Genomic DNA, 26,814 nt, shown 5'->3' on the forward strand with positions numbered 1-26,814 from the left:
TTATATATATATATATATATATATATATATATATATATATGAGCTAACATATATATGTATATATATAAATATATATAGTTTCAGCAATGCACGCACAATTATTATTTTAATCTTAATTTCCCATTAATTTGATTTTAATCTCGTAATGGCCTGCTACATGATTCTGATGCATTAAGCTCGTAAACAGTGTCCAAATGCCAATTGTTTGATAGGCGAGATATGAAAACAAGCCTCGGTTTTAAATATCATGCTAGCGCAGGGTAAATTAAGGACCCCTTTATGTTAGGTCTACATGAAAACAAATTCGTTTCGGTTCCAAGACACGACAATTAACAGTGGATTTAGTAACAACTTCATCACTTTAAAAGATAAGTTGTAAGTTGATTCATTTAGTGACACAGGTATTAACATTGAAGATGACTTTACTACCTGTAAAACCTGAAAAATCAATATTGATCTGCGTCATTTATACCTTTTTCTGCGATGAGACTTTTAAGCTGTTGTGATAGTCCTTAAAATAGCTTGAGGGAAGGTTTGCGTATGATAACAAAATACACACATGTCTTTTCAAGTCGACATAATGTCGATTCCCGTCTCCAAGTTTCTGATCGCGCTCGACAAGACAAAACAAGAAGGTCCTTTACAATGAGTAGCTGTCTTGGAAGATAATATTGTCGGATAGCGTAACAGAAGATAATATTGTCGGGTAGCGTAGAATTAGCTGGGGTCCCAGATGATAACTTATCTTGAGAACAAAATATATTCTACAGTTTCCAAATAATAAGTTTTAAACGAACTCTTTCTCGTCTATCAAACTTTTGTGTTCGCATATGTGACGGTTTACCTGATACGATCAAAGTAGTATTTAGTAAGTCAAATATTACTGACCCTCACAATTACTATTTCGCCAATTTTTAGACTAACGATATCAAATTTATTCATGACTTTTCAGTGACTCGTTTAGTCGAGGTGCCCTGGCAATAACGGATTAGGAGACAATGACTGAGGTACATGTATTGGTCGTAGTACTTGAGAAGAGATCACAGATGTTTGATATCTGGGTTTCTGGTACACTAACATTTTAGAAACAAGTTGCATTTGTGCTTTCACATACCTAAAACTGGTATCAACAAGAGTAAGTTTTGAGTAATGCACGCAAAAATCATGTTATATCAGTTAGATTTTGTTATCTGCCTTGATATTAAAAATCGAAATGGCTTATCTGCGTCATGCAGATGAGATTATACAGTGCGAAAATGCCTGAATGCAACTATTCAAAAATTATTATTTGTCCTCTTTATTTTTGGTTAATGAATGGATTTCGAGAGACCCTTATTGTAGGGAAGAGAATGTTCGCATTCATTTAATATTCAAACCAAAGATCTAACACAACAATTGAACATTTTAATGGGGAGAAAGGGGGAGTATTTTGACATTTGCCGAAATGAATGCTTTTTATATGTTGAATGTTCATAACGTTCTCCCTACATCCAATTTACATAAGGTAAGATAATACCAGAAACACAACACAGCATAACATGAACCATTTTTAAAGCGTGTGGGATTACTGTCAACAGGAGTACTTCAACGCAGAGTGCATAGTATATACGCACAGTCGTTCACTAGGTCTTAGTAGTATTGTATTTACAAACTATGGATACTAGTAGACATATATCCTTGTCATTAATGTGCGTTCTAAATTTAAAAGTTCGAACATTTACGGGGTAGTCTGAATACAGTGCAAGTATTTAAACGTGATGACATCAAACTGGGGCACCAAATTTTTTTTAAAACTTGGTAAAGTGTGACTTGGCCCTTTTGAAGATAGCAACATTACTTTGAAATTATTGTAAATACTGAATCGTTTTGTGTTAATAACAGAGCAACAACAAAACAAACATTACATCATAGGCATTATTGTTAACAAAGTCATAGGTATTTCCGAGCACAATAAATTGTAACCGATTTTTGTACGTATAAAAATAAATAAATGTTCGCGTTTATTCTTTTTATTTATGCGATAATTCTCGTTTGCTGATAAACGGATTGGAAATATACCTTAAAGGTCATCCAAGATTCTCGTTCACAGTATGATGAGTATTTAAACCCCAGCATACACATCGTAACATTTCGCATGAACACTCCATACCATCTGGAACCGAGAAGACGGATATATATCTGTGAGTGGTCAGTGGAAGTCGAAGTCTGAATATACTGGTAGTATTTTCTTATCAAGGTAAGTTGTAAGGAAAACTTCGCAATAATGTCAATATTGTTGATATTTATGAAGTTACAACCGCAAATAGTAAAGTATTTTAACATATGTAACGGTTATTCTCATCATTAGTTGTCGATTGTAGGCATTTGAATCAAGATTTATAACGATACACTGTAATCGCATTTACAAAGTGTTTTTGAAATAATTTGAAAGCATCTTGGTGATCATTCACTCGAAAATGACTTGTGTTCAAAGATGTGAACTATTCCGTCAGCAATCGGATGGAACGTTATTACACGGTGACAGCAAACATTTCTCGTAAACCAATCAGAAATGTGACAGATCATTTGCATACTCTTTGTCCGTTTGCAAAACTTATGTACCGTCATTTCCGAATGGCATTGAAATGCCATTCTTCTTTGAAAATTATTCAAATGTATAATTATAGTAGCAACGAAATTCAATAAAAGGAAAATTTACCGACCTAGGAAAAGCAAGTTGCGTTGAGCATTCATTATTGATCAACCTTTCTCATAAACCAGGTAAGACATGACGATAATGATATTGTATATGTTTTGAACAGTATGTTTATTTTGCATTCAAGTTATAACATCATATGTATGTTTTTAAAAAATGGTCATAAGTAATTCACAATGAATTCGAAGAAATTAGCGTCAGGAATTTAAGTCATTTTACAATTGAAAATACTATGGCATTTGTTTATACACTCCAATATTTATGAACTATTGATTACAAATATACATATGGCTTGACTGTTTGTTTTCGTAATACCAATAATATGTGATTGTTTATTTGTTTAATTACGAGTAAATTTGAATCACGTCGACCAATCTCCTCGTTTTCACTTAAATGGTCTCTCGGAATATCCCATATTATTTTCAAAATAAAAATTGTAACCATACACGTTATAATACTTAATATATTCCTTGTACGACAGAGTTTATGGAAAGACCAATGGAAAGTCTCAGGGGCAGGCTTAAGTTACAGGGTTCTTTGCACATGTATAACTGCATGTGTGTGTGTATATATATATATGTATATATATATATATATATATATATATATATATATATATATATATATATATATATATATATATATATATATATATAGATAGATAGATAGATAGATAGATAGATAATTTGATAGATAATTTGATATATATTTTATAAATGGAATCACAAAGACACAAAGATGGATATTGAATGGTATAAAATCGTCTTCATAGTCTCCACTTTTCGGCATTTTTCAGTTAAAGGGATGTTTTTCCTTTCATTTACGTCTTTACCCCGTTTATTTGGTTTCTTCTTGCCAAAAGTATCAGAATTCATTTGTACATGTCAATTTAATATATCTTATATACCACTCACCATCTTGTATGCGCACCTTTTTCTATTCATTAGGGAAGATTCCTAGCGTTTACAAAATGTTGAAGATAGTCGCTCTCATTTCCTGTATGATGTTCACAGGTACCTTTGCTGGAAGTAAGTAGATAAATATTAGCTATTTTTTCCGTCTATTGATCGGTCACACAGCCTAGTGTACTGCATCATACCTATACTCCTAGAACGCCTAAAACAGTCACCACTGTACTACACCATCATTTATAATTCCTTATACTCTCTGCAGCAATGTTTAATACAATAAAGCAACCTAATGACGATGTATTATTCAAATTATTTCAGTAATTAAGGCCTACGGGAAAAAAGATACACACAGTGTAACAAAAATAATCAATAGAGATCGCTAATCAAATTTAATCATTACACCGAGAAAAAGAACATATGCAAATAAATGTTAGCAGAATAAATACGTAGACAAAATAGCGATAGATATAGATATCAATTTATTTATTGAGTTATTCATTTATTTATTCATTCATTCATTCGTTTTTTGAATTTATTAAAATGTAAGCAGTGTGTACATTTATGCCTATCAATTACTTTTTAATGTTTCCTTTCAATATTTATTTCTCAGCAACCTGTTTTTTCACGTTCTTGTCTCTTGTGATGCAGTTCAAGCTTTAATAATGACGTCGTCCTCCCTCCTCCTTCTACTTTTTATTGTTTGTTTAATCTTAAGCATGCCAATCGGGATGGATAAAGTTCAAAACTAGCTGTTACTTCGGGTATCCGTATGCCATGTATACCTATGCCGAAGCCCAAACTACCTGTGAAGGTATGCGAGCCAACTTGGCAGTTGTTAACGACGCCGAGGAGAACCTGTTTCTGAAACGTAAGTCTTACTTGAACCCTGGAAAGGAATTTTTACGAATGCTTAGATTTTCCAGCATGTTGATTGGTATGTTTAACCAGCGTACATGGGCGAAAGAGCATTCCAATGATTGATATATAATAAATGAATTCATATGCAGGAAGCAAATGCAATTTTCGTGAAGGGTGGAAGTGGGAAAACAATTGTCAAGAAATATTCAAACGATTTGCTAACAATTTATTTTTTTATTGCCTTTTTGTCTTTATTTCACCAGAATACACTCAGAACATATATCACATCTGGATTGGATATAATGACCTGGATGTAGAAGGAAGCTGGGAGTGGGAAGATGGATCAAAGGTAAGCAAGGATATTACACACGTTGATACCGGGCACGTATAATGTGGCAATTTGTTTGTTTTTAAAGGTATACCTGGAGGAGCTTAGTACCTGACTTATTGTGGCGGTTATGCGTGTACTATTCGTTTCTCAAATATGAACGTACATTACTAGTAATCGTTGGTAATAACAATTATTTGACTTAGTATCTTTATTTTAAGGTGTTCTGTATACAGTCAGGAACCGCTGTAGCATAATTAACTTATGATACGGGCGAGGCAGAATCATTCACTTAGGATTTTTTGTTACCTCCAAACATCAATGTAAAAAGGAAACTAATTATAATAGACTGTGATATCTTCTTACTGATAATGAACACATGAGTATTCTTTCAACAGACTACGAATTCATTTGTTGCATGCAGATTTGCTCGTTGATATTACGTCTGGCTTTACAAAAAAGAATAAATGATATTCAGTTACTGAATAATATTATCGCACAGGCGTCTTACACTAACTGGAATGTTGGAGAGCCAAACAATGCTGGTGCAATCGAGGATTGTGCACACTTTTGGTCTACCCTTGATGGAAAGTGGAATGACTATCCATGTACAACTCGCATGGGATTCGTATGTGAGAGGAAAACACGAGACAGTGATGTCTAAAGTAAGTCGTATATTATAAATATTAACCAATGTGTTAACCATCGAATCATGGTTACGGCCAGTCCTTTGCTTATCTTTCTCTTTTCCTCACATAGTGGTGCACCCATGCAGTAAAATAGCGGCAATGATACTTTGCTTCTATTTGGCCACAATTATGTTAAAAGTTTGATTTTTAAATGATTTTGACCAGCATTTTATCTGATAGGTATATCTTATACACGAAAACTTCTAACGCAAAAAACCGTGTTCACCTTGGAAAGCAATCTTGCATAAAAGCGGACACTTTTTCAGAAGGGGATTTTTTGAACAAAAAGTGACCATCCTAGCAATATGACAGTATTCCAGGACCATAGGATGGGGATTCAGATTAAATACCTACTTAGAGCTCGAGTAAGATGTTTAAGAAAGAATTCAAAAAATGACAAAATGTTTCCAAAAGAAGATAAATGTAACTTCCAATGCAAATTGCAACGGGAATCTACAATATTTTGATATAAGATGTCTTCAAACCAAATGTCAAAGCATCCTGATCTTTTTATTTTAAACAATTTTCAAGTTTTTTACGTTCGCCAATTTTGGACTTGTATGCTTTATATTGAAGATAATGATATCTTAAACCCATGGTGCTTAATTGCATGTGTTAGAATACAAAAACGTTCATATACAGCACATATTGGACTAGCCCCAAGTCCGGGGGCATATAAATATGAACACAGGGTAAATTCAGTAGATTGTCCTGTTAGGTGATCCCAAAATTGAAGCAAAAATATACTCCGGCACGCTGTTACGTAAGTAAATTGAACGCGATAGAAGCAGAGAGCCAGGGGCCTTTCTGAGGACAGATCACCTCGTAAACGATGGTGTGCCATATGTAATTGTGAAATTCTTGTATCGATTTTCCAAATTCAAAAAGGCTTGAATAATTCAATCCCTATCCATGCTCTCATCTTTTATAGAAGATGAAGGGTCACATTTAGACCCTTTCCATTCTACATCAATGACTTCAGACTTTAATGCAAACATTATTCTATGTCTAACAGTTGCGATTTCTTACTTTTCTTTGCAGATTAAAGCTGCAGCACTCCTTTGCTGAGACGGCCGCTGATATGAAGATTAAGCCATAGCTATAATGGTTTGATTCCTACAGTGGCATTGTATTTATGCTTTTATTCACCATGACTGGTCACTATTTAATTATTCTTCCCAATAAATTCATTGTGACTCATGCCCATTCACATTTTTCGTTTCATTCTTGGCTTGCTATGGTTCGATATGAAGAGTCTCCTTCAATCACTCCGGTTCTCATCGCATCTCTGACTGCTCGCGAGATTGTATTGGTGTCACCTATGCCTCGATGCCAAAGTATGAGCAGCGAGGCTTGCAGCATGGTCGATCAACTGCAGTTTCTAAAGCGTTTTAAGAGGAACACTTATGGAACTATGGAACTACGGTGCAACGAGATTGGCCAAAATATGTTTATCACAAGAAAATACCTTTTTCGAATAAGATGTTAAAATGTTTCGTTTAAATATGAGCTCTTACGAAATGTAAAAACTGAGATCAAATGTGAATTTAAAGCCAGCATCTTTGAAAACAATATTAAAAAACAATTAAAGTACACGTAATTTTATTATCGAACTTTGTAAATTTACAACCATTTTCACCATTGCTCCATTATTTCTTCTTCTGATGAAAACGCAACAGGATAATCTGTGAAAACGATACATCAATTTTAACTGAAATATCGGAATGTGAAGTAGAGTTGAACAAAAACAGCTTGACGAGGCACTTTGTGTTCTCTTTGCTTCTCTCTTACCATGGAACAGTGGGTACCTATGCCTGTGCAATTTGCACGACCCCTAAGAAAGCCAAACATTTCGGATTCTATGTGAAATTACTAAAGTGAAAGTGAGCCCAAGTGGCTAATCAATACAGAATTTAATTGAACCTTTTGGATATAACTATAAAAAGGGAGGAAGGGAGAAAAGAAACAACGTGATATACTCACGGAGTAGAGAGAAGCAGGCAGAGGGGAAAATTTTAAATCAGCTTGAAACTGTACGATTCCATGACAATAACCAATCAAAGCGGGAAATATTGCCCTTCAACCTAATACTACAATATCCCTTGGTACCGTAATCAATTAGACTGGCAGCAGCTCAAGTAATGATGAACACCATGAACCTTAGGAAACAAAGAATCTGTGTATACTTTAATTTGAAAAAAATATCTTGGAGCAGAGTCTTCAAAAGAAGCTTTCATTCCAAAATGTATATATGGACTGGCAGTTGCCTTTGTTATTGTTTAAACTAGGATTAAGTATATACAATAGACCATGATACCCGGCAAAGTACTCCCCGTTTAAAGGTTCGGTCCTTCCTTAGGCCACAATTTCAAAGATAAGAGTATGCTTAAGCCTGGACAAGTCCCACGGAACACCAATAACTGGGTACAATCGGGCGCCACCTTGCGGTGATGTAGCAAAAACTCTCGCATTAAATAGCACGAAAAACTGATGTAACACCGAGCAATGAACGATATTGTTACAACTGTTCAAGGCAGTTCAAAGTGATAAAGTCAGCAGGATTATTATGACTGCGATCTCTACAGTCGAAATCATTTCAACCATGTACACAGAAAAATACCGGAGAGTACGACTAACTTTGGCTCCGATTATCCATGTACCATTGAGTTATCCATACAATCAGGCTTATTTTGTCTTGCAGTGACTTGTAAGCTCGTTGGGCTGGTTGACCTCTCACACTAATATATGACTTATAATTAGTTTACTTTGTATTAGTGATGTCATATGTCACTGTAAATAAAACTACTACTACTGCTACATGAGGGACCTAAATTTGTAGTGGTTTTCTAGAATCTTTATCAAAAATGACGTCATATTCAAGGCGTTTTCGAGGCGGACTTTCCAATTCAAGTTATGATTGACATGCATCTCCATAAGAACTCTAAGGGAGAATTCCAAAAATGCAGAAAATGGCTTCAAGAGAAATGTTATGAATATTTGCAGTGTTGAGATACGAAGGGTTTTTCTAATTCTTATCACTGTTGATGTGCTTTCATTGTTAACCTACCATTACGATCATGAAATATGCATGGTGGAGTATAGCAGAACAAAACCTGTAACAGTAAACATAACTATAGGCCTTATGGGGATGTATTTGTACTCAATAGCCGATAAAAATTTATCAGAGCTATCTGATTTGGAAGTAACTTCCATCTGTTGTTATTTAGTGTTTAGTAAATGATATGTGACTGGAAAAGGATCCAACAGAACTGGTTCTTTTCGATCACGACGAGAAAATAAAACGAGGTACGTGTCCTGCAATCGCATTTATGTATCCATTAAACTCACAAAGTTGATTATAACTTTCGAAATAAATACGGATTCTGAAAATAGTTCGGACGGTAAATACAAATAAAGAGAAAAGTGTAGATGCTATTATTCAAAACTGATGATGTTTTGCGACTACGGAATAAAATTAAACTTTCTCACCGTGTAAGCCGTAAATCCCCGTATTTCAGTGACTGCGGTAATGCTGTTGTAATTTACCGCTATATGCGGAAACAGTATAACAGCGCCCCAAACCTCAACGCAGTAGAGTAACATAATATTCGAGAAAATTAAATTCTCGATGGGATTTGAGTTACGTACGGCATCCAGTCACCTAGGTCAAAATCGCTCAGCTAAATTACTGCCTTTTTAAAAAGAGTGGTTCTATAACCGAGTTATAGTTGTTACAATTTTCTGACTGCAACGTCTCTACAGACAGCCTCTACACAGTATAGTGATCGTGAATCACCAGCACGAACACACTCTCTAACACACATCGCTCATAAGGTTTTTTCTTATCAAAGCAATGAACACATCGCTTAACTGGGCAAAACACAACATCGGGGACAATTTCTCAATGGGATTCGAAACTCACATCGTAAGGCACGGTAAAATAACCTACCGAAGGTGAACACATAGTATATAGGAAAATGCATTTACCTGAGGCTGTCGGACTCTTTTCAGATTGCTTACCTCTGAATAAAAAAAGACTCTAAGGTATTTTCATTCCGTGACCGGTTCCTCGCAGTTTTACTCTGTGTGTCGATTTCAATCAATTTTCAATTTCAATCAAGTTCAATAAAACATGCTTCCCCTGGTAATAAGCCTACTCCGCTCCGGTCGGCTAGGCAACTGAAACAAGTGTGGCATGTAATTTTCGGAATATGAAAAGTTTCAACTCTACAAATTGGAATTAGGAGCAAAACTAAAAGGAAACGCAATTATAGATTCTTGGCCGTGCATGACTTATCAACTATGACCCATTGAATATGAATTAACGTGGTATCTGCTGCAGTGCGGACGCCGCAGAGAGTTCAGCATGTTGATGTCGAAATTAATATTTTGAAGTAATTAAGTTTGTAACACATTTGTTTAAAGATAACATTAACATAAAAATCATCCTGTCGTTAAAATATTCGAAATTTACTTATTACGAACATACGCGATAATATATTGAGTGTATTGTGTTTTGCCATCATATACGTAGACAGCAAATTTTAAAGACGTAAATGTTTTATAATTGAATTAGATTCATAATTAAATTAGAAATCTTAGGCGATGGAAGCTTTATTGGTTTCAACCATACAACTGTAAATAAAATTTATCCATAATGTACTGTAATCTGAAATATGTATTCAGTATAAAATCGAAGCTTCGCACTCGTATCGTATCGGTGAACAATTGTAAAATCCAACAAATGTCTGGACACATTTGAAGGACATTACAAACTCAGGAAAACCCTTTGGTCATCATTCTCTGTCGCCTTGATGCATACTTCACATTGTGAAATATCGTAGTTTAATTAAATTCCAGTCTTCGTAAGTCTTTGGTTTGGTTGGCTCAAATATTCTGATGGCTGCATTTCAGAATGTCAGAAATGGAGTCTATGTCTGCTGTACACAGTGGGTTTACTCTGTAAAACATAACATGGTTATAACTGTCTCCATCTGTGCAGTTGGTGACAGTTGATCAAATAAAAACAAATCACTAACTGTACGCATACGACTGTACTCGTGTATTAGTTGCTAATGTAATTTGTGGTTTCATGGCAACGGGTACATTGATTCACTACAGTCTCCAACATATCGAGGCTTTGGCTCTGTGCACAACCTGCATCACGTCGGGACACGAAATCAAAGATTGAAGACTTCAGCTGTAGGTCGTTAAATTTCATCGCAGGTGAGGTTGCCTTTCAACTACAATATTCCTGAAAATTTCTAACTAATACGGTCGTCAGGTTTGTGCCAGGTACATGGCAATAATAGCGATGGTAAAATCTCACATCAAACCTGATAGAATCACTATTGAATTGCTTCTCAGTTTTTGATAAGTAAAGCTCTCTTCTCTCAACAGTCATGCATGTATATGATCGAAAGCAGACATGCCATTACCAGATACTGGTGCTTGCGTATTTTGGAGACTATGTGTGAATATGTGTGCTTATCTATCGGTACATATACAAAGAAATGATGTGCACACACATATACGTACATACACGCATATTTACATGTCCCGTCGTTGTGAATCGATAAATGTGATTGATTAATGCCGCAAGCGATCTCCAAACGACTTCATTAGCATTTGCTAATTCAGCGATAAATCAATAATTTTCTTTAGATCGAGATAGTTAACCTACTTGACTGAAAAAACAAACAACGTACAAACGGAAATGATTATTATTCTATAGAGACCGTGCAGCACAGAATATGATAATCTACAACCACTGTATTATGCTCCAAACTGTGTTAATATTTGCAGAGTAAATGGACAATTTTCCCATTTTCATTGTATGAAATTCTGACAGCTGAACATTGTATATTTCACATGTCATTCAAACCACACGCACGCAGAAGACGAAGACAGACAGACAGACAGACAGACAGACAGACAGATAGACGAGACGACAGACAGACAGACAGACAGACAGACTGACAGACAGACAGACAGACAGACAGACAGACAGGCAGGCAGGCAGGCAGGCATGATGCAGACCAGCCTGAAAGGTAGACAGAGCCTGACTGACTGACTCTCGAAAGGAGGCAGACATAGAAGCCATAAAGCGGATACAGCAAAAAACAGGATGGTTGGACAGTATCATATACATTACGTTTACTTTTTTTGTAAGTGGCACACAAGTTTTGTAGATAACATTGTAGATAAGAAGAACCGACTCATTTGAGTGTCTGGATAGAACACACATGGGAATTGCTAAATTACTAAGCTACTGCAGTGAACTGCAATAAAACTGCTCACACTAATTAGTTTCAGCTGTAGCCAGCTGGCAAAGTAGACAACATTGTATGTCCCAAGCAGACAGTTTGTCTGGGGAAGTTGAAATAAACAAGATTTGTACATGGACCAGTGCATGGTAATGTTACATTGTACACAGGGTGCCAATCGTAACTTATTTAAGCTTACAACCCAGACAGAGCTAGTTTTGCCTTTGGACAAGCAGAATTTTTTGTCTGTATCAAGTAACCTCGGTCAACTCTAAAGTGGCCACGGGTGAAACAGAAACTGCCCAGTTATAACACACTACACGCTAATCTGCCAGCTGGCTACAGCTGAAACTAATTAGTGTAAGCAGTTTTATTGCAATTCACTGCAGTAGCTTAGTAATTTAGCAATTCCCATGTGTGTTCTATCCAGACACTCAAATGAGTCGGTTCTTTTTATCTACAATGTTATCTACAAAATTTGTGTGCCACGTACAAAAAGTAAACGTAATGTATATGAGACTGTCCAACCATCCTGTTTTTTGCTGTAGATAGACAGTCAGACAGGTAAACGCACAGATACAGGTATGCACAGTTTGTTCAAGTCAAATTCGTAAACACGTCGTGATTTCGATATACTTTACATTCTAAAATTAACAATTACAGGTTTGTCATCCATGAGGCTATTAGAAATGTAACATCTCGTTAATTTGTTATCATTAAAAGATACGATCAATTATATGTAAACAGGAGGGGTTTGATTGCTTTACATACAGTTTTATCGACTTTGCAATAACCGAATTCGATTATGTAAGATAGGGAGTATTTGCTAGTCCTTGTGAGGCTGTGCTGCAAGGGTTACCAGAGTTCCTCCCAGGCTTCAAGTCTTCTTTACAGAACTGAGTCGCTGTACCGTGACAGGTGCTATTGTCAGACGATGTCAGTATCAACTCATTATTCGCCCATATACAGGGTCACGAGATCAGCGGTAAGTCCATTGACTTGCAAATATCACGCCCCGCGGGCATCGGACCTTTGTAGCAAAAGTACGGTTTAATTATTGATGATCTTAACAACACATAAACATTCCAAAGCTGCGACCAACAAGGTGGACAACTTACTAAGTTTGAGTTTCTTGGCCAGACTTGCGGCTGTAAGTTTCCCCGCAGGAAAGTATCTAGCTCACGGAATGCGCACAGCGTTCGCCGATTGAAATTATAAGGCCAAAGACCAGTTTTATTTGGGATCCGTGCGGGGCTGCTGAGCAACGCCACGGTTCATGTTCTGACCGCACGCACCCATTATCTGATCGATTGCAACATGCCCGGCGAGCTACTGTAAGTAAGTCGTTTTCGGTTCACAATTTCTTAACATAGTCCTAGTTTTATCCTGCTTTATCGAGTTTTAAAATGCCACCGATTGTTGAGAATTATTCTACGGCAGAGTTGAACAGGTGTCTGCTTTAACTATGTGTGGTTTGGCTACTTGACGCGTACAGCGAGACCACTGTATATACAGTGGTCTTTTAATGGACATACAGAAGTTCTGCCATAGGTCTATGGTTCTAGAACATGGTGACCGTGTACAGATAGTAGAAACTGTCATGCGGGTCTACGAGATCACAACCATGCCTCGTCAGCACTCGCTTAATTAGAATTATTCTTTAAAAACACAGGAGCTCTACAATTCCAAATGACCTTCGTCTGGTCTTTAATGAAGAAAATTGTTGCCCATTTCAGAGGGAATAAGCAGTTCTCATTGAACAAGTGCGTGGTAATGGAAGTGTCTCTCCTGTCACAATAGAGCTCTGCGTACAGTCTTTTGTGACTGTTTAGTAGGCGGCATTATAGAGTCAACAATTACCCTTTACTGAAATGAACCATTATGTTTGATGTTTTGCCAGAGCAAATGGGATATTTAGTCATGCCATTAGTCTGCCAAGATCATTACGACATACTGCCAAGGAATCGCAGTGATCAGGAACGAGTAACGTCTTAACAACCCACATTCGTACAATGATGATGGACCCCAGTAAATCTCTTTGATTTCACGGTCTTCATTGGGACGGGCAGGGGCCCTTGGTTGTCAGCAAGTACAGGAACAGTCACCTGTGTTTCTGTGTGACTTGAGAATTAGTCCCTCGGATTAGTGTTTTTGGTATGCGCTGCTGCAAAAGTCGTTCATCAAGAGTGAACAACGAAAGTAAAATGAACTGCCCCACAGGACAGCTGAGGCTCACTACCTGATCAAAATTACATTCAATATGTTGAATTGCTCATCGTACAATACTTTCGTTAAACATGGCGCAGTTTTAAAATGTGCTAACTTTTCGTTCTAAACGATTCAGACTCGGTGAGGAAATCAATATATCTGTAGGCTGTGCCTGACATTTATTATTTAGTCGACTACTTGCAAAGTCAATATTTATTCATATATATTTCACCGTTGTTTTTAAAAGAGTAGGACATTGCCATGCATGGTCCGTCACCCACGTGCAGATCCGATACAGAAAAGAACTAGTATTTTCGAATAATTTCGATCTATCTAAATACACTCTGTTTGTATTAACAAGGCACACATTTACAGCTGGCCCAGTGATAGGAGTACACACGGTCCCTCCACAAAACCGTTGAGTACATTAATAGCGGAATGGAACAGACCCGTTCATAATTTTAGAGACGACGGTGACGAAACTATTATGGTTACATTGAATGCATAGCAGTCGAATCTGAAATGGGAAAGGGTAAAACGACCTTTGTGTATTTTTGTACGTTGGTATTGATTCTTGTGAAGCTCGTGTACACTGTGTTGACAAAAACCACCTGCTAATGGGTAAATAGTTAGAGTGCTCCCGTTTGTTCATACTAGGACTTACTAGATATCAAAGTTATATACGTTTTATAGTACATACACACAAACACTGATATTAACTCTCCTAGCGCAGTAGTCTATTATTACCTACTCACACTAAGGGTGGCAATCTTGAAATCAACCTACCTGTGTCAATTTCGTTGAAATTTATTGAGTAAGTGATTTAACGTACATTCCGCTATCGATGGGATTGTGTTTGCTGTTTGTCTGAAGTTACCAAGCAGCCAACAAATGTCTTGCTCGATAAACTTGTCAACAAATAACGCGTAGTTTGTATATTGATAAAGGATCTGCCTGCGAACCACCCATGTCACATTTCACGCTCTAATATTCCGGTTTATTTTTATGGTCTGTCCATTTCAGGGTTCGCCTGTGCGTAGGACCCGATATGTGACGTTTTCTGCCGATATTGTGTACTGCAAAATGACGGATTTCGAGCTCAGTTTGCGGGGACGTTCACTGGAGGTGCTGCCTTTGGAAGTGTGTGATAAAACCGCACTCAGGAAACTTGACTGCAAGTACAACAGCTTGAAAAACCTACCTAAGAAATTCAAACAGTTGGGATACTTGCAGAATCTGAATCTCGGCTGTAATAAATTCCTGGAAATTCCAAACGTTGTATGGAAACTTTCCAACCTTGTGGTGTTGGATATCAGCTACAATGACCTGAAATGTTTGCCGCTTTCAATTTACGATTTGAAATTATTGGAAACGCTCGATGCTAGTTACAACAAGATGAAGACACTTCCGCCACAGTTTGGAATGAAAATGGAAAATCTGGAGACGGTTTATTTGTACGGAAATCCGCTTGAAGACCCTCCGATAGATGTTTGCGGGTCAGGTATCGATGCCATACGGGACTATCAACTTCACAAGACAGGGGCGGACGGGGCACTGACGTACATAGTTGGAGATTCTACAGTCAAAGACATAAATAGGGGAACTTTGCTTGGCAATGTGAAAATCACAGCCTTGAACGATGCTAGGATGAAGAAAGTCCACCATTTCTTGAACAGACAAGCTGACTTGGCTGGAGTACGGACGTTGATCATTCACATCGGCACGCATGACGTCTCCATCGGGAAATTTGACGCCATACGATACGCTGTCGTCGAGTTGCGAGACATGATTAAAGATGTCTACTTGATTCACCGCAACGTTCACATCGTCATCTCGGGGATTCTGCCGAGGAACGACTGTTACTATAACGACGCCCGACTCATGAACGACTACCTCCGAGCAGTGGCGAAGGAAGACGACTGCCTGTTCATCGACCACGAGGGAATCTTCAACAAACGCAACGGTGAAGTGGATGGCTCACTATTCAAGGATGACGGCCTCCACCTGAACAGCCGTGGCTCTATCAAAGCTGCTCTGAGCATCCACAAAATTATTCCCATCTTGAAAAATCACCCCGGTATTAACCCATTTTTAACTTGAAAGAGAAAATTGGATTTATAGGTTTAAGTTGAGGTGATCTTTCATCCATACGACCTGTAAAATTTTAAAAGATAAGCATGCAGATTGACTTTCCAGATTCACATTGCGTATATTACGCAGACAAACGGCATTTTCACCGTATGTGACTGTACATTCGCAAACAGGTCGCCGAAACCATGTTTCGGTGTCTTTCCCCCATACATGTTAAGATAGTTCGCGCCTCGAAAATGCAAACCTTAAACTTCTGCTCATATTTTCCTCGTGTAAACTATCAACCATTCTCTTCTAAAATCAAGAATAAAAATCCGCGTGCCACTGTGCAAAATTTTGATACCAGTGAAACAAATTACCCAAAATTCAACGATATTTGAAATTCAAAATAGTCGCAATTCCTGTGTTATCTCTATGGGTAAAATAAGATTACCGATTTTAACAAAACTAGGCCGATGAAAATATTATTTACCCCATAAACTTCAAAATGAGCTCTACCTGTTGTAGGCCAAAAGAGTATCGTAAAAGTTTGAGAGTCTGAATATCGGGCCCTTTTCACATTGAAATTATTCTTTCTGTTGCTAATGTTAACTTTATCGTATTTTCAAGAAGGCGACAATCGTGCAATGGAGTTGTTCTACAAGAAGTACAAGTAAACGGCAATACAGTGTCTCATGACCTTTAGTGTCTCCGTCTTTGCGTTGTAAACATTGCCAGCTTTATAGGTGACTGACACGGTCTACAGGCATATTAACATCAAGCCTACACAGACGTCATTGTGTTTTCAAGGCTTTCAACTCTGCTTTACTACAGCAACGAGCTTTATTGACAGCCTAGCTTACAGGTCAACAAAGCCCTTTCACGAATGGATGTAGTAAGTCACACAAGACTTAAAGTTTAATGCAGAGTAGCCCTCTCTTTATCGAAGAACAAACTATTGTGGACATGCATAGGGATTATCTGTCCGCGTGTTCTGTACATGGCTACGCAGAACCTATCTTAGGCGTTCTAAATAAAATTCTTTGTTTGCCGTCTGCGTGCTGGTAGGTTTTCAGAGAAAATTAAGAAAACAAACACAATGTTAACAATAATACAAATAGAAACATTTTTTCCAAAAGAAACCAAATAAAAGTGAGCTTATGTTAATACACTTGTGTTATTTTTGTTTGTGTTTGTTTTTTCCGTGGCTGGCTGATAGGTTTTTCAAAAATCAAAGGACGGCAAACAAAGATTTATAGCCTTAGGATCATTGTTTTGAATCCATGACACACTAGAATGCATCAAAAATAAGTTTTTATTTCACGTGGTCATTTTAAAGTCACTAGATACCATAATACTCTCATACTATGCCCACAACTTTTTTAAACTCAGAGATCAGCCGAGGAATTAAGAAGATGAGAAGACGTCGCATTTCACCCGAATAATGACGTAGGATATTTTGTCATTGATGATATATTTCAGCAATCACCCAGGCCTGCGAAATAGTGCAAGCTTTGATGTTAGGCATGTTTAATGAGACAAGGATTGCTTGTGACAAGATTTCGATCTTTGCATTTAATTTCAAGTTGGCAAGCAGGTTCGTGACGTAAAATTAAACATCACGTTGTTATGTACAATTTTCTGCACTGCTGTAATTTGAACTTCGTATCCCCAAATGTTTATAGATGAACAACATTCCTTGTTTTCTTTATTTTATGCAGGAAAAAGGATAATCATTAAAATTATTATTACTATGTACAGATGCTGAGATTTGTAGTTTTGTTTACTTTGATATACCGTCAGATGTTTAAGGTAGTACTTGCCTCGAAATTCAAAGACTTGAAAACTTTTTTTTTTGATATTTCAGAATAGAAACTTTAAATCGTTTCCTTCCGAAATCGAAAATAAAAGTCGGAGGTCATCGGACAAATCTGGCCCTCAGCAGACAGAACAAATTACGCATAGTTTATTTCCTACACTTGAAATTCATCCCTATGTTGACTCTGTGGTGGAAATGAAATTTTCGATATTCACAAAAATAAGCCGGTGAACTCCATAAGCTTAAGGTATTATGCGCCTAGAAAGTGAAAGACTTAAACTTTTGCTCTAACTTTCCTCAATGAAACTTTTGACAATTCTCTTACCAAAGCAAGAATCAGGCGTCACCGTGCAAAATTTGGTAGTAGAGAGACACATTACTGAAGATTTCCCGATATTTGAAATTAAAATTTGGACGCTATCCCTGTGTTAACTCTATGGGAAAAAAATGCAATTTTCGATTTGCGAAAAACCAAGCCGATGACAAACTTTTCTTTCACCAAGAGCTTTGAAATAAACCTCCACAAGTAGTGGATGAGAAGAGAATTTGATAAAATTTGAAAGTCTAAATTTCTATCCCCGAGGCGCGTTCTACCTCAAGAATGAACCCTCGAAGTGGCACGCCAAACAGTCCGAATATCATGTTTCTCGAGTCCGAGGCGCATTATACCTAAATTAGGCTTTTTTTATCCTTATGTTTAGTGTATTTCGCTTCATAAATAAATAATTCGGGTTTCGTGACTTTATGCATGGATAGTTTTAAGAATAGGCAGGTAAGTAACGGAAAGAGACAATAGGCCCGTGCAAATGTTACACAGTGTACGTGTCCTATCACTAATCATTCATTCATGTGCTGGCCGCGCATGTATTAATCTTTAATTTGTATGTAAACCCGATCTCCACGGATGTGTGTTAAAATATTCTCCCGAAATCGATCTCCTGAAAAATGTAAACATCCAGGGAGTGATGTAGGCTGGGAACAACTTGCAATGTCAGCAAATAAAGAGCGCAGAGAAAATGGTTCACAAAAGTCAGGAAGCTGCGCATGCGCTGTAAGGTCGGAGAGAACGCTAAGATGTACATATCAACATACTCGACAAGGTGTGGTTGACATCATAAGACAGAACTACCCAATGAAACAAGCTGTCAACCCATGTCACTATTTCCATCATTGCATTTCTAGCTACTTTTAAACACGGACAACTGGGGAGAAACAGACTCATGGAAAAGGATAAAAAACATTTATTGCCTTGTATATAGTGTGTTGTTTACTGTAGGTATGTACACTTTAAAATTACATGGTTATCACAGTACATCATGTCAACGTAAATATTTGAGTATTTCTACCATTGTACCCATATTAGTTTGCGTGTAGTTTACCTTAAATTGTGACTGACATTCATTTTATTGAAGTTATACTGATTTTCAAGCTATCTATCTTGACAAGAATACACAGAGCAACTTCAGACTTGTTTAGAAAGAAAATCTCGGAAACAGAGAAGGGACCTGGAACTTTATGCAGAATTGGATGCATTATTACGTCAAATCCCACAAAGTCAAGGAAACAGACAAAAGTACAATGGCTATTTAGCATTTATTTATTTAATTCTATTTTATTTAATTATTTTACGGAAACCTACTTTCTCCTGTCATTTTGTTAGAACTAATTACTTTGTGCAATAGGAATGAAACTTCGACAATTTATGTTTACCGAAGTAGAAAGTATATTATCTGTTCATTTGGTCTCATTCACCTCTAAAGACGCTGTTTACATCAAATACTGAGCTGGTAAGTGTCGTCGTTCACAAACCACGTGCACTTCACTGAGAATATGTCTCAGAAATAGTGGAACAAATTAAGTACCCTCGAATTTAGTACCATGTTGACATTAAAGACTTTACACCTGACGGAATGGTTGCAGCCTTTCGTCAAGAAATAAGTTAAAATGTAGAAGACTCAGGTGATCTTTATTTGTATACAGTTTACGTTTTCTCCAATTGATGTGTATCTTTGAATCCGCATGTACTGTCATGACAGTGTTGTAATGATGAGCTTTGCCCCTCTCTCTCTCTCTCTCTCTCTCTCTCTCTCTCTCTCTCTCTCTCTCTCTCTCTCCCCACAAAGACATTATTGCATCGAACACTCCCTGCATGTTCACGCTCACATATTGAAGTTTGCTCTTGAAAGCAACATTTCAGCTTTATGCCACTACAGATACAACACCAGCGTTCCTTTTCTTCATCGTGGATATTTCAAAAGATTTAATATCTCCTACACGCAATAAGTCTAGTTTATGTTTGCATGAAAATGCAATGAAATAGTTGCATTATGAAATAGGATAGTGTAAATCGAATGTTCTTGCTGTACTCCTAATTTGTTTACATTTCGCATCATTAAGACTACTTGGTTTTCACATCACTCAATTCTGTCCTTTGTAAGACTCCGTTCGTTATTAAAGAGTAAATTACAAATTTGCACAAGTGTTACAGCCAACTGCATTTAAAATTAGACCTTTCAGAAATAAAAAAGATGAATCTATCGCAAGTCCACCGGATGACGGTTTCGGATCTCTATTTATTCTTCGACTGACCCTATTGTGACTGTGTAATACTTAAAATGGTTTGATCATTCGATATTCTTGACTTTACATTGATTTGCAACAAACTGGCACAGATACTGATGTATATTGTTCGATTTTACAGATTGTATTTTGTAGTATGTACAACTGTACGAAATATTCCGCTAGGCTCATATACTCAAAATTATTTAAATTATGTTAATGACGTCCTGGGGCTCGTTTATATTTACTTCTGTTCTAACGGTGAATAATTTTGTCTCCCATCTTTAATTCAGAGAATGCTCATACTAAAGTCCGAATATTACATTTGGCAAATGGAAATTTATTATTTTAGCGTAAAGAACAATGCGACCTATTCAAATAACACAGAAAGATGACGTCATTTGTCTCGTAGCAGTCCTAGACATGCCAGTCACAGCTGTGACATACCATAATGGTATTATAGGTTGCAACGGAATGTAAACTTTCATTATGTTTTCCTGTTCCATTGAATACTCAGTAAGTTTCTAAAGAGTGTCTTCATTGAAATGTTTGAAACCACTGGATTGATTTTCTACGTAAAATGTGTTTGTAAGGGCACGACAGTAAATGTAATATCACTCTAGGCTTTGGTGTACACAGAGTCTGACATCAGTAAATATATAAAGCCGTGCAAACAGGCTTAGCGATGTCACAGCTGTTATCCGGCAGATGATCAGGCACACTGCGTCATTGTGTGTGCGCGCTGGAAACTTTGAGGTAGCTGAGGGATGGAGCCATGATGGTGGGTTCATACATCATTCAGTGCCTTCTTCTCATCATCCTGGTCCGTTCTGTCGGAGGAAAACCAAGACAGCCGCACATAGTCTTCGTCCTTGCCGATGACTTCGGTTGGAATGACATCGGTTACCATGGTTCCATGGTGAAGTCGCCGTTCCTGGATAAACTAGCGAGTCTGGGCGTGAAGCTTGAAAACTACTATGTACAGCCGTTATGTACTCCAAGTAGAGCGCAACTTATGACTGGAAGATACCAGGTTTGACTGCTCTCCTTAGATCATAGTTTGTTTGTTTTTCATGTATTTATCTATACACAATTGACCTGTACTGCTATTTGCTGCCAATATCGATTACCCGAGTCTTTTTTACAAAAGTCATTTTAATCTGAATATGTCAGGGCAGACATTTCACAATATCACAAAAAAAGATTAAAAGCACACATTACAATCACAACATGGAACAGCAGCACCACATATTCGCTGAATATTATCGTGTGACTAGTCCTTCCCGAGGAATGGAGTTTACACGAACGCTTTCTTATCATTATGTTTAGTTTTATATCATATTTATTTTATAACGTTATAGACGGTAAGGAGGTGGATAGTAGACAGAGAGGTGTACATGTATTAGTAGCAAATTACTAGATCAGGTCAGCGAGGATTTAACGACCTGTTGTCGTCATAGAGAATTTTAGAGTATGAAATGTTATGATTTTAATATGTTTATTTTGTAGCGTGGTGGTTTTGGTAGTGGTATACGTAGTGATGGTTGTGATGATGATGATGATGATGATGATGATGATGATGATGATGATGATGATGATGATGATGATGCAATACGATTCACATTACTATTGCGTTTCAGTGACAGGTCAAATGGCTTTCATTGTTTTTGTTTACTAACTGATGTAGGTAACATAAGATTGGCATCTCTACTTGCTTGAGAAATGGCGCTTTTATACAGTACACTCGTCAGTTGGCATTAGCATCAACACACATTTTCACAGAATTCATTTCATTCACAGATTCGCTACGGTCTGCAACACTTAGTGATCCAACCAGACCAACCGGTCTGCTTACCAACTGACGAAGTCACAATCGCTCAGAAACTCAAAGAAGCCGGTTACGCCACACATATGGTTGGGAAATGGCATCTTGGTTTTTACAAGAAAGAGTGTCTTCCGACCTATCGAGGTTTTGACACCTTCTTTGGTTAGTTTGACCTGTTCTAAATCGTGTATCTACACATACTTGCACCTATTTGCAATGTCTATATTCTTCCCCATTGACTGTAATGAAATGGACATCAACTGATCAAAAGATTACATCTTTCCCTTTCCCTTTCCCACACTACCTTAAATTCATACACCTGATGCATGAGTGAGCGGTAAAAATCTAGAGAATGTGTCAAAAATATAACATATCAATGGATAATTCAATTCAAGCTTTTACGTAAACTTTCCTCGATGAAACTTTCAACCATTCTCTCACCAAATCAATAATAAAAATCTGGAATCACAGTGTATAGTTTGGTACACAAATTACCTAACATTTACGAATATTTGAAATTCAAAATGGCCGCCTTCCCTGTGTTAACTCTACGGGGGAAATAAAATTTTCGATTTTCGTACAACTAAGACGGTAAAAATTTTTCTTATCCCAGAAGCTTTAAAATTAACACCTACAAGTAGTGGATTAGTAAAGAATCGAAAATGTGAGAGTCCCAATATATGTCCCCGAGGCGCATTCTACCTTAATATCACGTTGTTCAGTTATGATGTCACTGCTGTAGCTTCAAAAAAAGCATTGACAAGTACTACATACGACAGTATAACCACTTTCGGTCAATGTTACGCCATGTGTGGTTTGCACTTGCGGTATCACTGTCATCTGTATAAAGGCCTTGATAATTTCACTTTTCGTAAGGTTTCCTGAATTGCTTGGTGTATCACTACACGTACGACTTTGGATATTACAATGTCGACGACGAAGGGAACCAGACTCTATTATTCGGATGGGACTTGTTTCGAGGCGAGGAAAGTGTTGCTAAGCAACACCAAGGCCAGTACTCAACGACGCTGTTCGCCGAGGAAGCTCAAAGGATAATCCGAAACCATGACCCGGATAAGGTACTAGCTTAACTTGCACATCCATAGTTAGGAAACTTCTGTTGCTGAAACTGACTGATCGTTTGTTTTGCCAGCAAAATTTCAAAATATTTTATCACTATCTAGAGCTCGGTAATGTATTAGAATGCACGGCCCTATTTGTTAGGAAAGAAAATTGTTAGGAAAGATAAATATCAGGATAAATGATCAAATGATGTTACACTCTACACAAATGAGAAAACAGATTCATCAACTGATGGTGTTCTCTTTTCCCACAGCCTCTGTTCCTCTATCTTCCATTCGCTGCAGTTCACAATCCCCTTGATGTGCCCAGCCAATACGAAGACCAGTATCTCGGTGAAATCGAAGATGAGAATAGACGTAAAAAGGCGGCAATGGTGACGTGTTTAGATGAAGCCGTATACAACATCACCGAGACGCTAGTCGAAACGGGCTTGTGGGAGGACACGGTTTTGGTTTTTTCAACCGGTATGTATAGAGTTAGAGGGACATTTATGAAACGATGAAAGTTATCTCGGATGTGTACATTTTGTGACATGGATCACAGTCCCTTGGTGGGCTATTCAGCTCTGGGACTATTCGCCCCATAGACAAGTGTACAGAAGCGAGGGTTGTTTCTCGCTTCTGTACACTCGTCTATAGTCCCAGAGCTGAATAGCCCACCAAGGGACTGTGTATGGATCAATCTGATAACTCAGACACGATGACAGTTATCTCGGATGTGTACATTTTGTGACATGGATCACAGTCCCTTGGTGGGCTATTCAGCTCTGGGACTATTCGCCCCACAGACGAGTGTACAGAAGCGAGGGTTGTTTCTCGCTTCTGTACAGTCGTCTATAGTCCCAGAGCTGAATAGCCCACCAAGGGACTGTGTATGGATCAATCTGATAACTCAGACACAATTAAACGGAAATTATAATTAAAAGTGTCCTGTGAGTAGCAAGTTGTTCAGAAGATCGCGACTTTTAACACTTGAGTGTTTTAAACATACGTTAAGACATGTACAACATGACACCGCACTGTACATGATTACGACTAATGAAAGCAGAAAGGGACAAATTACACGTTTTTTTTTTCAAATCGAAAATAAGGTATAGTTGTGCTTACTTATGTACGAGTGTCAATTATATCCAGAGAGTATTGCCTTCATCTGTACACGTGTGCATATCCTCGGCCTTATCATGTACGTGTAACAGGTACACCTAAAATCTCATCATAAGTAAATAATCTCAGCGTTTCAGTATTTTTTCAAAATTATAAGTCGCAAGGAAGTAAAGCTCGTGTGACATCTTTCTTTACCAAACTTTAAAGTTTACCCGCATCCCACGGTTTTCTTTATTGTGCTGCAGACAATGGGGGCGCTACCAGTTATGGTGGCAATAATTGGCCTCTCCGCGGTGGCAAGAGATCAATGTTTGAGGGCGGTATAAGAGGAGTTGGATTTGTCACCAGTCACCTATTGGACAAGTCGGTGAGGGGTTCGGAAAATCATGAACTCATGCACATCACTGATTGGTTCCCCACGTTTGTTCACCTGGCTGGAGGCAACTCTAAAGGAACAAAACCACTCGATGGTATAAATCAATGGGATATGTTAAGGTGGGTTGATCAATATTGGTATTCGTTATTGAACAGATAATCGTATGAATTTTCTCAATATGCAACGCTCATATATGCAGTTTGTTGTTCTACATTACACAGTGTCATCTCTGACTTTCATTGAAGAGACGACTTCATTCGTTTAGGCTTAATTGGATAAAAAAGTTTAAAACTCCACGCCGACGATATTTCCTTGTTTTTGTCACAATGATTTATTCTCTTACATACAGCAAAGGTTCATCGTCACAGAGAACGGAATTTCTCATCAACATTGATCCCCTTGAAAACTGTTCAAATCCTAATGCCGAAAATATGTATCGCAATAATCCATACTTTGATATGTGTGTACGAGCCGGGATACGGAGAGGAAATTGGAAACTACTTACAGGTGTTCCAAGTAAGTGTTATATATCAAGTGTCTCGGATATCGAACAATGATGCTATAAACCAGACTCAGTATACATAGAGTGATATAATAAGCTACAAAAGCTTGTCATATATGACGGGATCATTCTGTTTGTTCAATACGGAACTGAAAGAAAGTTACAGAACGAATATTAAACACCCTTTCATGTGTTTGTTGCTTGGCTCATTTACTTTTCGCTGATGAGTCATCACAGTCAAAATTCAAATATTAGAAGAAAATAATAAAAATTATTGCAGCATGGGTACATCTACCAATAAGCCAACCAATAATTGCTTTTATTTGTTTCTAAAATAAAACTTTAATGTTAAATGGCTTAGCAAAAACTAAATGAGCGAACACCAAAATACATGAGCTTATGTTATTATTAGAAAACAGCCCAATCTAATTTATTTATTTATTTGTTCACTTATTCATTTATCATTACCCTTTTCATCTATTCATTGTTAAAACTATCTTCTGTTTGGTGTAAAACGCCGAGACTGTTGCATGGGATTACCGGGTTTTAAAGACAGTGAGAATTGTCGCCAAACTGAATGCAGGGGATAGCATATAATACTTGTCCTGTCTGGGGAAATCTGACAAATGAGACCAAAAAACTCCATCGTAATTAGGCATTTATTTCCAGGACAACCTTATTGGACAGCGCCTCCAGAGTTAGACCTTGAAAATATACGTCTTCAGGAGAGCAAGGATAAGATGGTTTGGCTGTTCGACGTGGAGGAAGATCCCAATGAGTTGTACGACATATCGGAAGAACATCCGGACATTGTGTTAAGTCTGTTGCAGAGACTGGGGGAATACAACCAGGAAACCGTTCCTGTGAATTATCCTCCGGGTGACATATCAGCCAATCCTCAGGTGAAACCAACCAGAGCCTGGGGACCCTGGCAATAAACCCACCGTTCTCTTACATATTTTAATATCGTTATCAATGACGTTTGAAAGAATACATCATGATATCTGACTCAAAACCGTCAAATATATCTACTGGAGGTTCTTAACACCAGTCAATATTTATTTACAGCTCTGCGGCAAGTATGATGTCGAATGAAACCTTATTGTCAACTCAGGCGTCAACTTGTAAAAATGTAGTCTTCCATATAGGAAATTTCGCTCGGGGAAACTAAAAGGGATATAGTCGTCGGAACTGCGCCTGTGCGAGTTTCTTGTTTACATACAATGTATTTCGTGCACGATATCAAGATGGCCCTCATCATCATAGCTGCAACATTTAAATTATACGATGATAGATTGCGACAGACATGTTTTAATTGTCATCAATCACCATTGTGCCTTGGATACATTATTGCTATGGGTCAAAATGGGTCCCATACGACCTTTGAGCGCAGTTCCGACGACTATATCCCTTTAAATGATTTACATGTATGGGGGTTTAGGTGAATTTTTTACCTCTACACCTTGAATAAAGTCAAAACTTGAACCTTTCGCCTTGATGGAAGTTACTGATTTCCTCCTTG

The 26,814-nt window shown here is 37.5% G+C and overlaps 3 protein-coding genes across 5 annotated transcripts; all 3 read left to right on the forward strand.

Annotated features, from left to right (window-relative positions):
* The first annotated feature begins 2,682 nt into the window (after window positions 1-2,682).
* Window positions 2,683-6,683, forward strand: LOC139143112 (perlucin-like protein). Its single transcript, XM_070713268.1, has 6 exons — window positions 2,683-2,760; window positions 3,643-3,723; window positions 4,322-4,474; window positions 4,728-4,813; window positions 5,295-5,457; window positions 6,523-6,683. Exons 2-5 carry the CDS (start codon window positions 3,666-3,668, stop codon window positions 5,454-5,456), a joined length of 459 nt encoding a protein of 152 aa, XP_070569369.1. The 5' UTR covers window positions 2,683-2,760; window positions 3,643-3,665; the 3' UTR covers window position 5,457; window positions 6,523-6,683.
* Window positions 6,684-12,584: 5,901 nt separating this feature from the next.
* LOC139144086 (uncharacterized) lies at window positions 12,585-17,785 on the forward strand. 3 transcript variants are annotated; one of them, XM_070714756.1, is made up of 2 exons: window positions 12,585-12,732; window positions 14,979-17,785. In XM_070714756.1, the coding sequence occupies exons 1-2, from the start codon at window positions 12,682-12,684 to the stop codon at window positions 16,053-16,055; spliced, it is 1,128 nt and encodes a 375-aa protein (XP_070570857.1). In that variant the 5' UTR covers window positions 12,585-12,681; the 3' UTR covers window positions 16,056-17,785. The 3 variants fall into 3 exon arrangements, with proteins under 3 accessions (XP_070570857.1, XP_070570858.1, XP_070570859.1); XM_070714757.1 differs by having other exon boundaries at window positions 12,718-13,081; XM_070714758.1 differs by lacking the exon at window positions 12,585-12,732 and adding an exon at window positions 12,787-13,085.
* Window positions 17,786-21,128: 3,343 nt separating this feature from the next.
* Window positions 21,129-26,782, forward strand: LOC139144090 (arylsulfatase B-like). Its single transcript, XM_070714761.1, has 7 exons — window positions 21,129-21,436; window positions 22,204-22,390; window positions 23,105-23,307; window positions 23,565-23,775; window positions 24,660-24,909; window positions 25,140-25,306; window positions 25,962-26,782. Exons 1-7 carry the CDS (start codon window positions 21,179-21,181, stop codon window positions 26,228-26,230), a joined length of 1,545 nt encoding a protein of 514 aa, XP_070570862.1. The 5' UTR covers window positions 21,129-21,178; the 3' UTR covers window positions 26,231-26,782.
* The last annotated feature ends 32 nt before the right edge of the window (window positions 26,783-26,814 follow it).

The sequence above is a fragment of the Ptychodera flava genome, chromosome 11, assembly GCF_041260155.1.
Source record: "Ptychodera flava strain L36383 chromosome 11, AS_Pfla_20210202, whole genome shotgun sequence".
NCBI classification, from domain to species: Eukaryota; Metazoa; Hemichordata; class Enteropneusta; family Ptychoderidae; genus Ptychodera; species Ptychodera flava.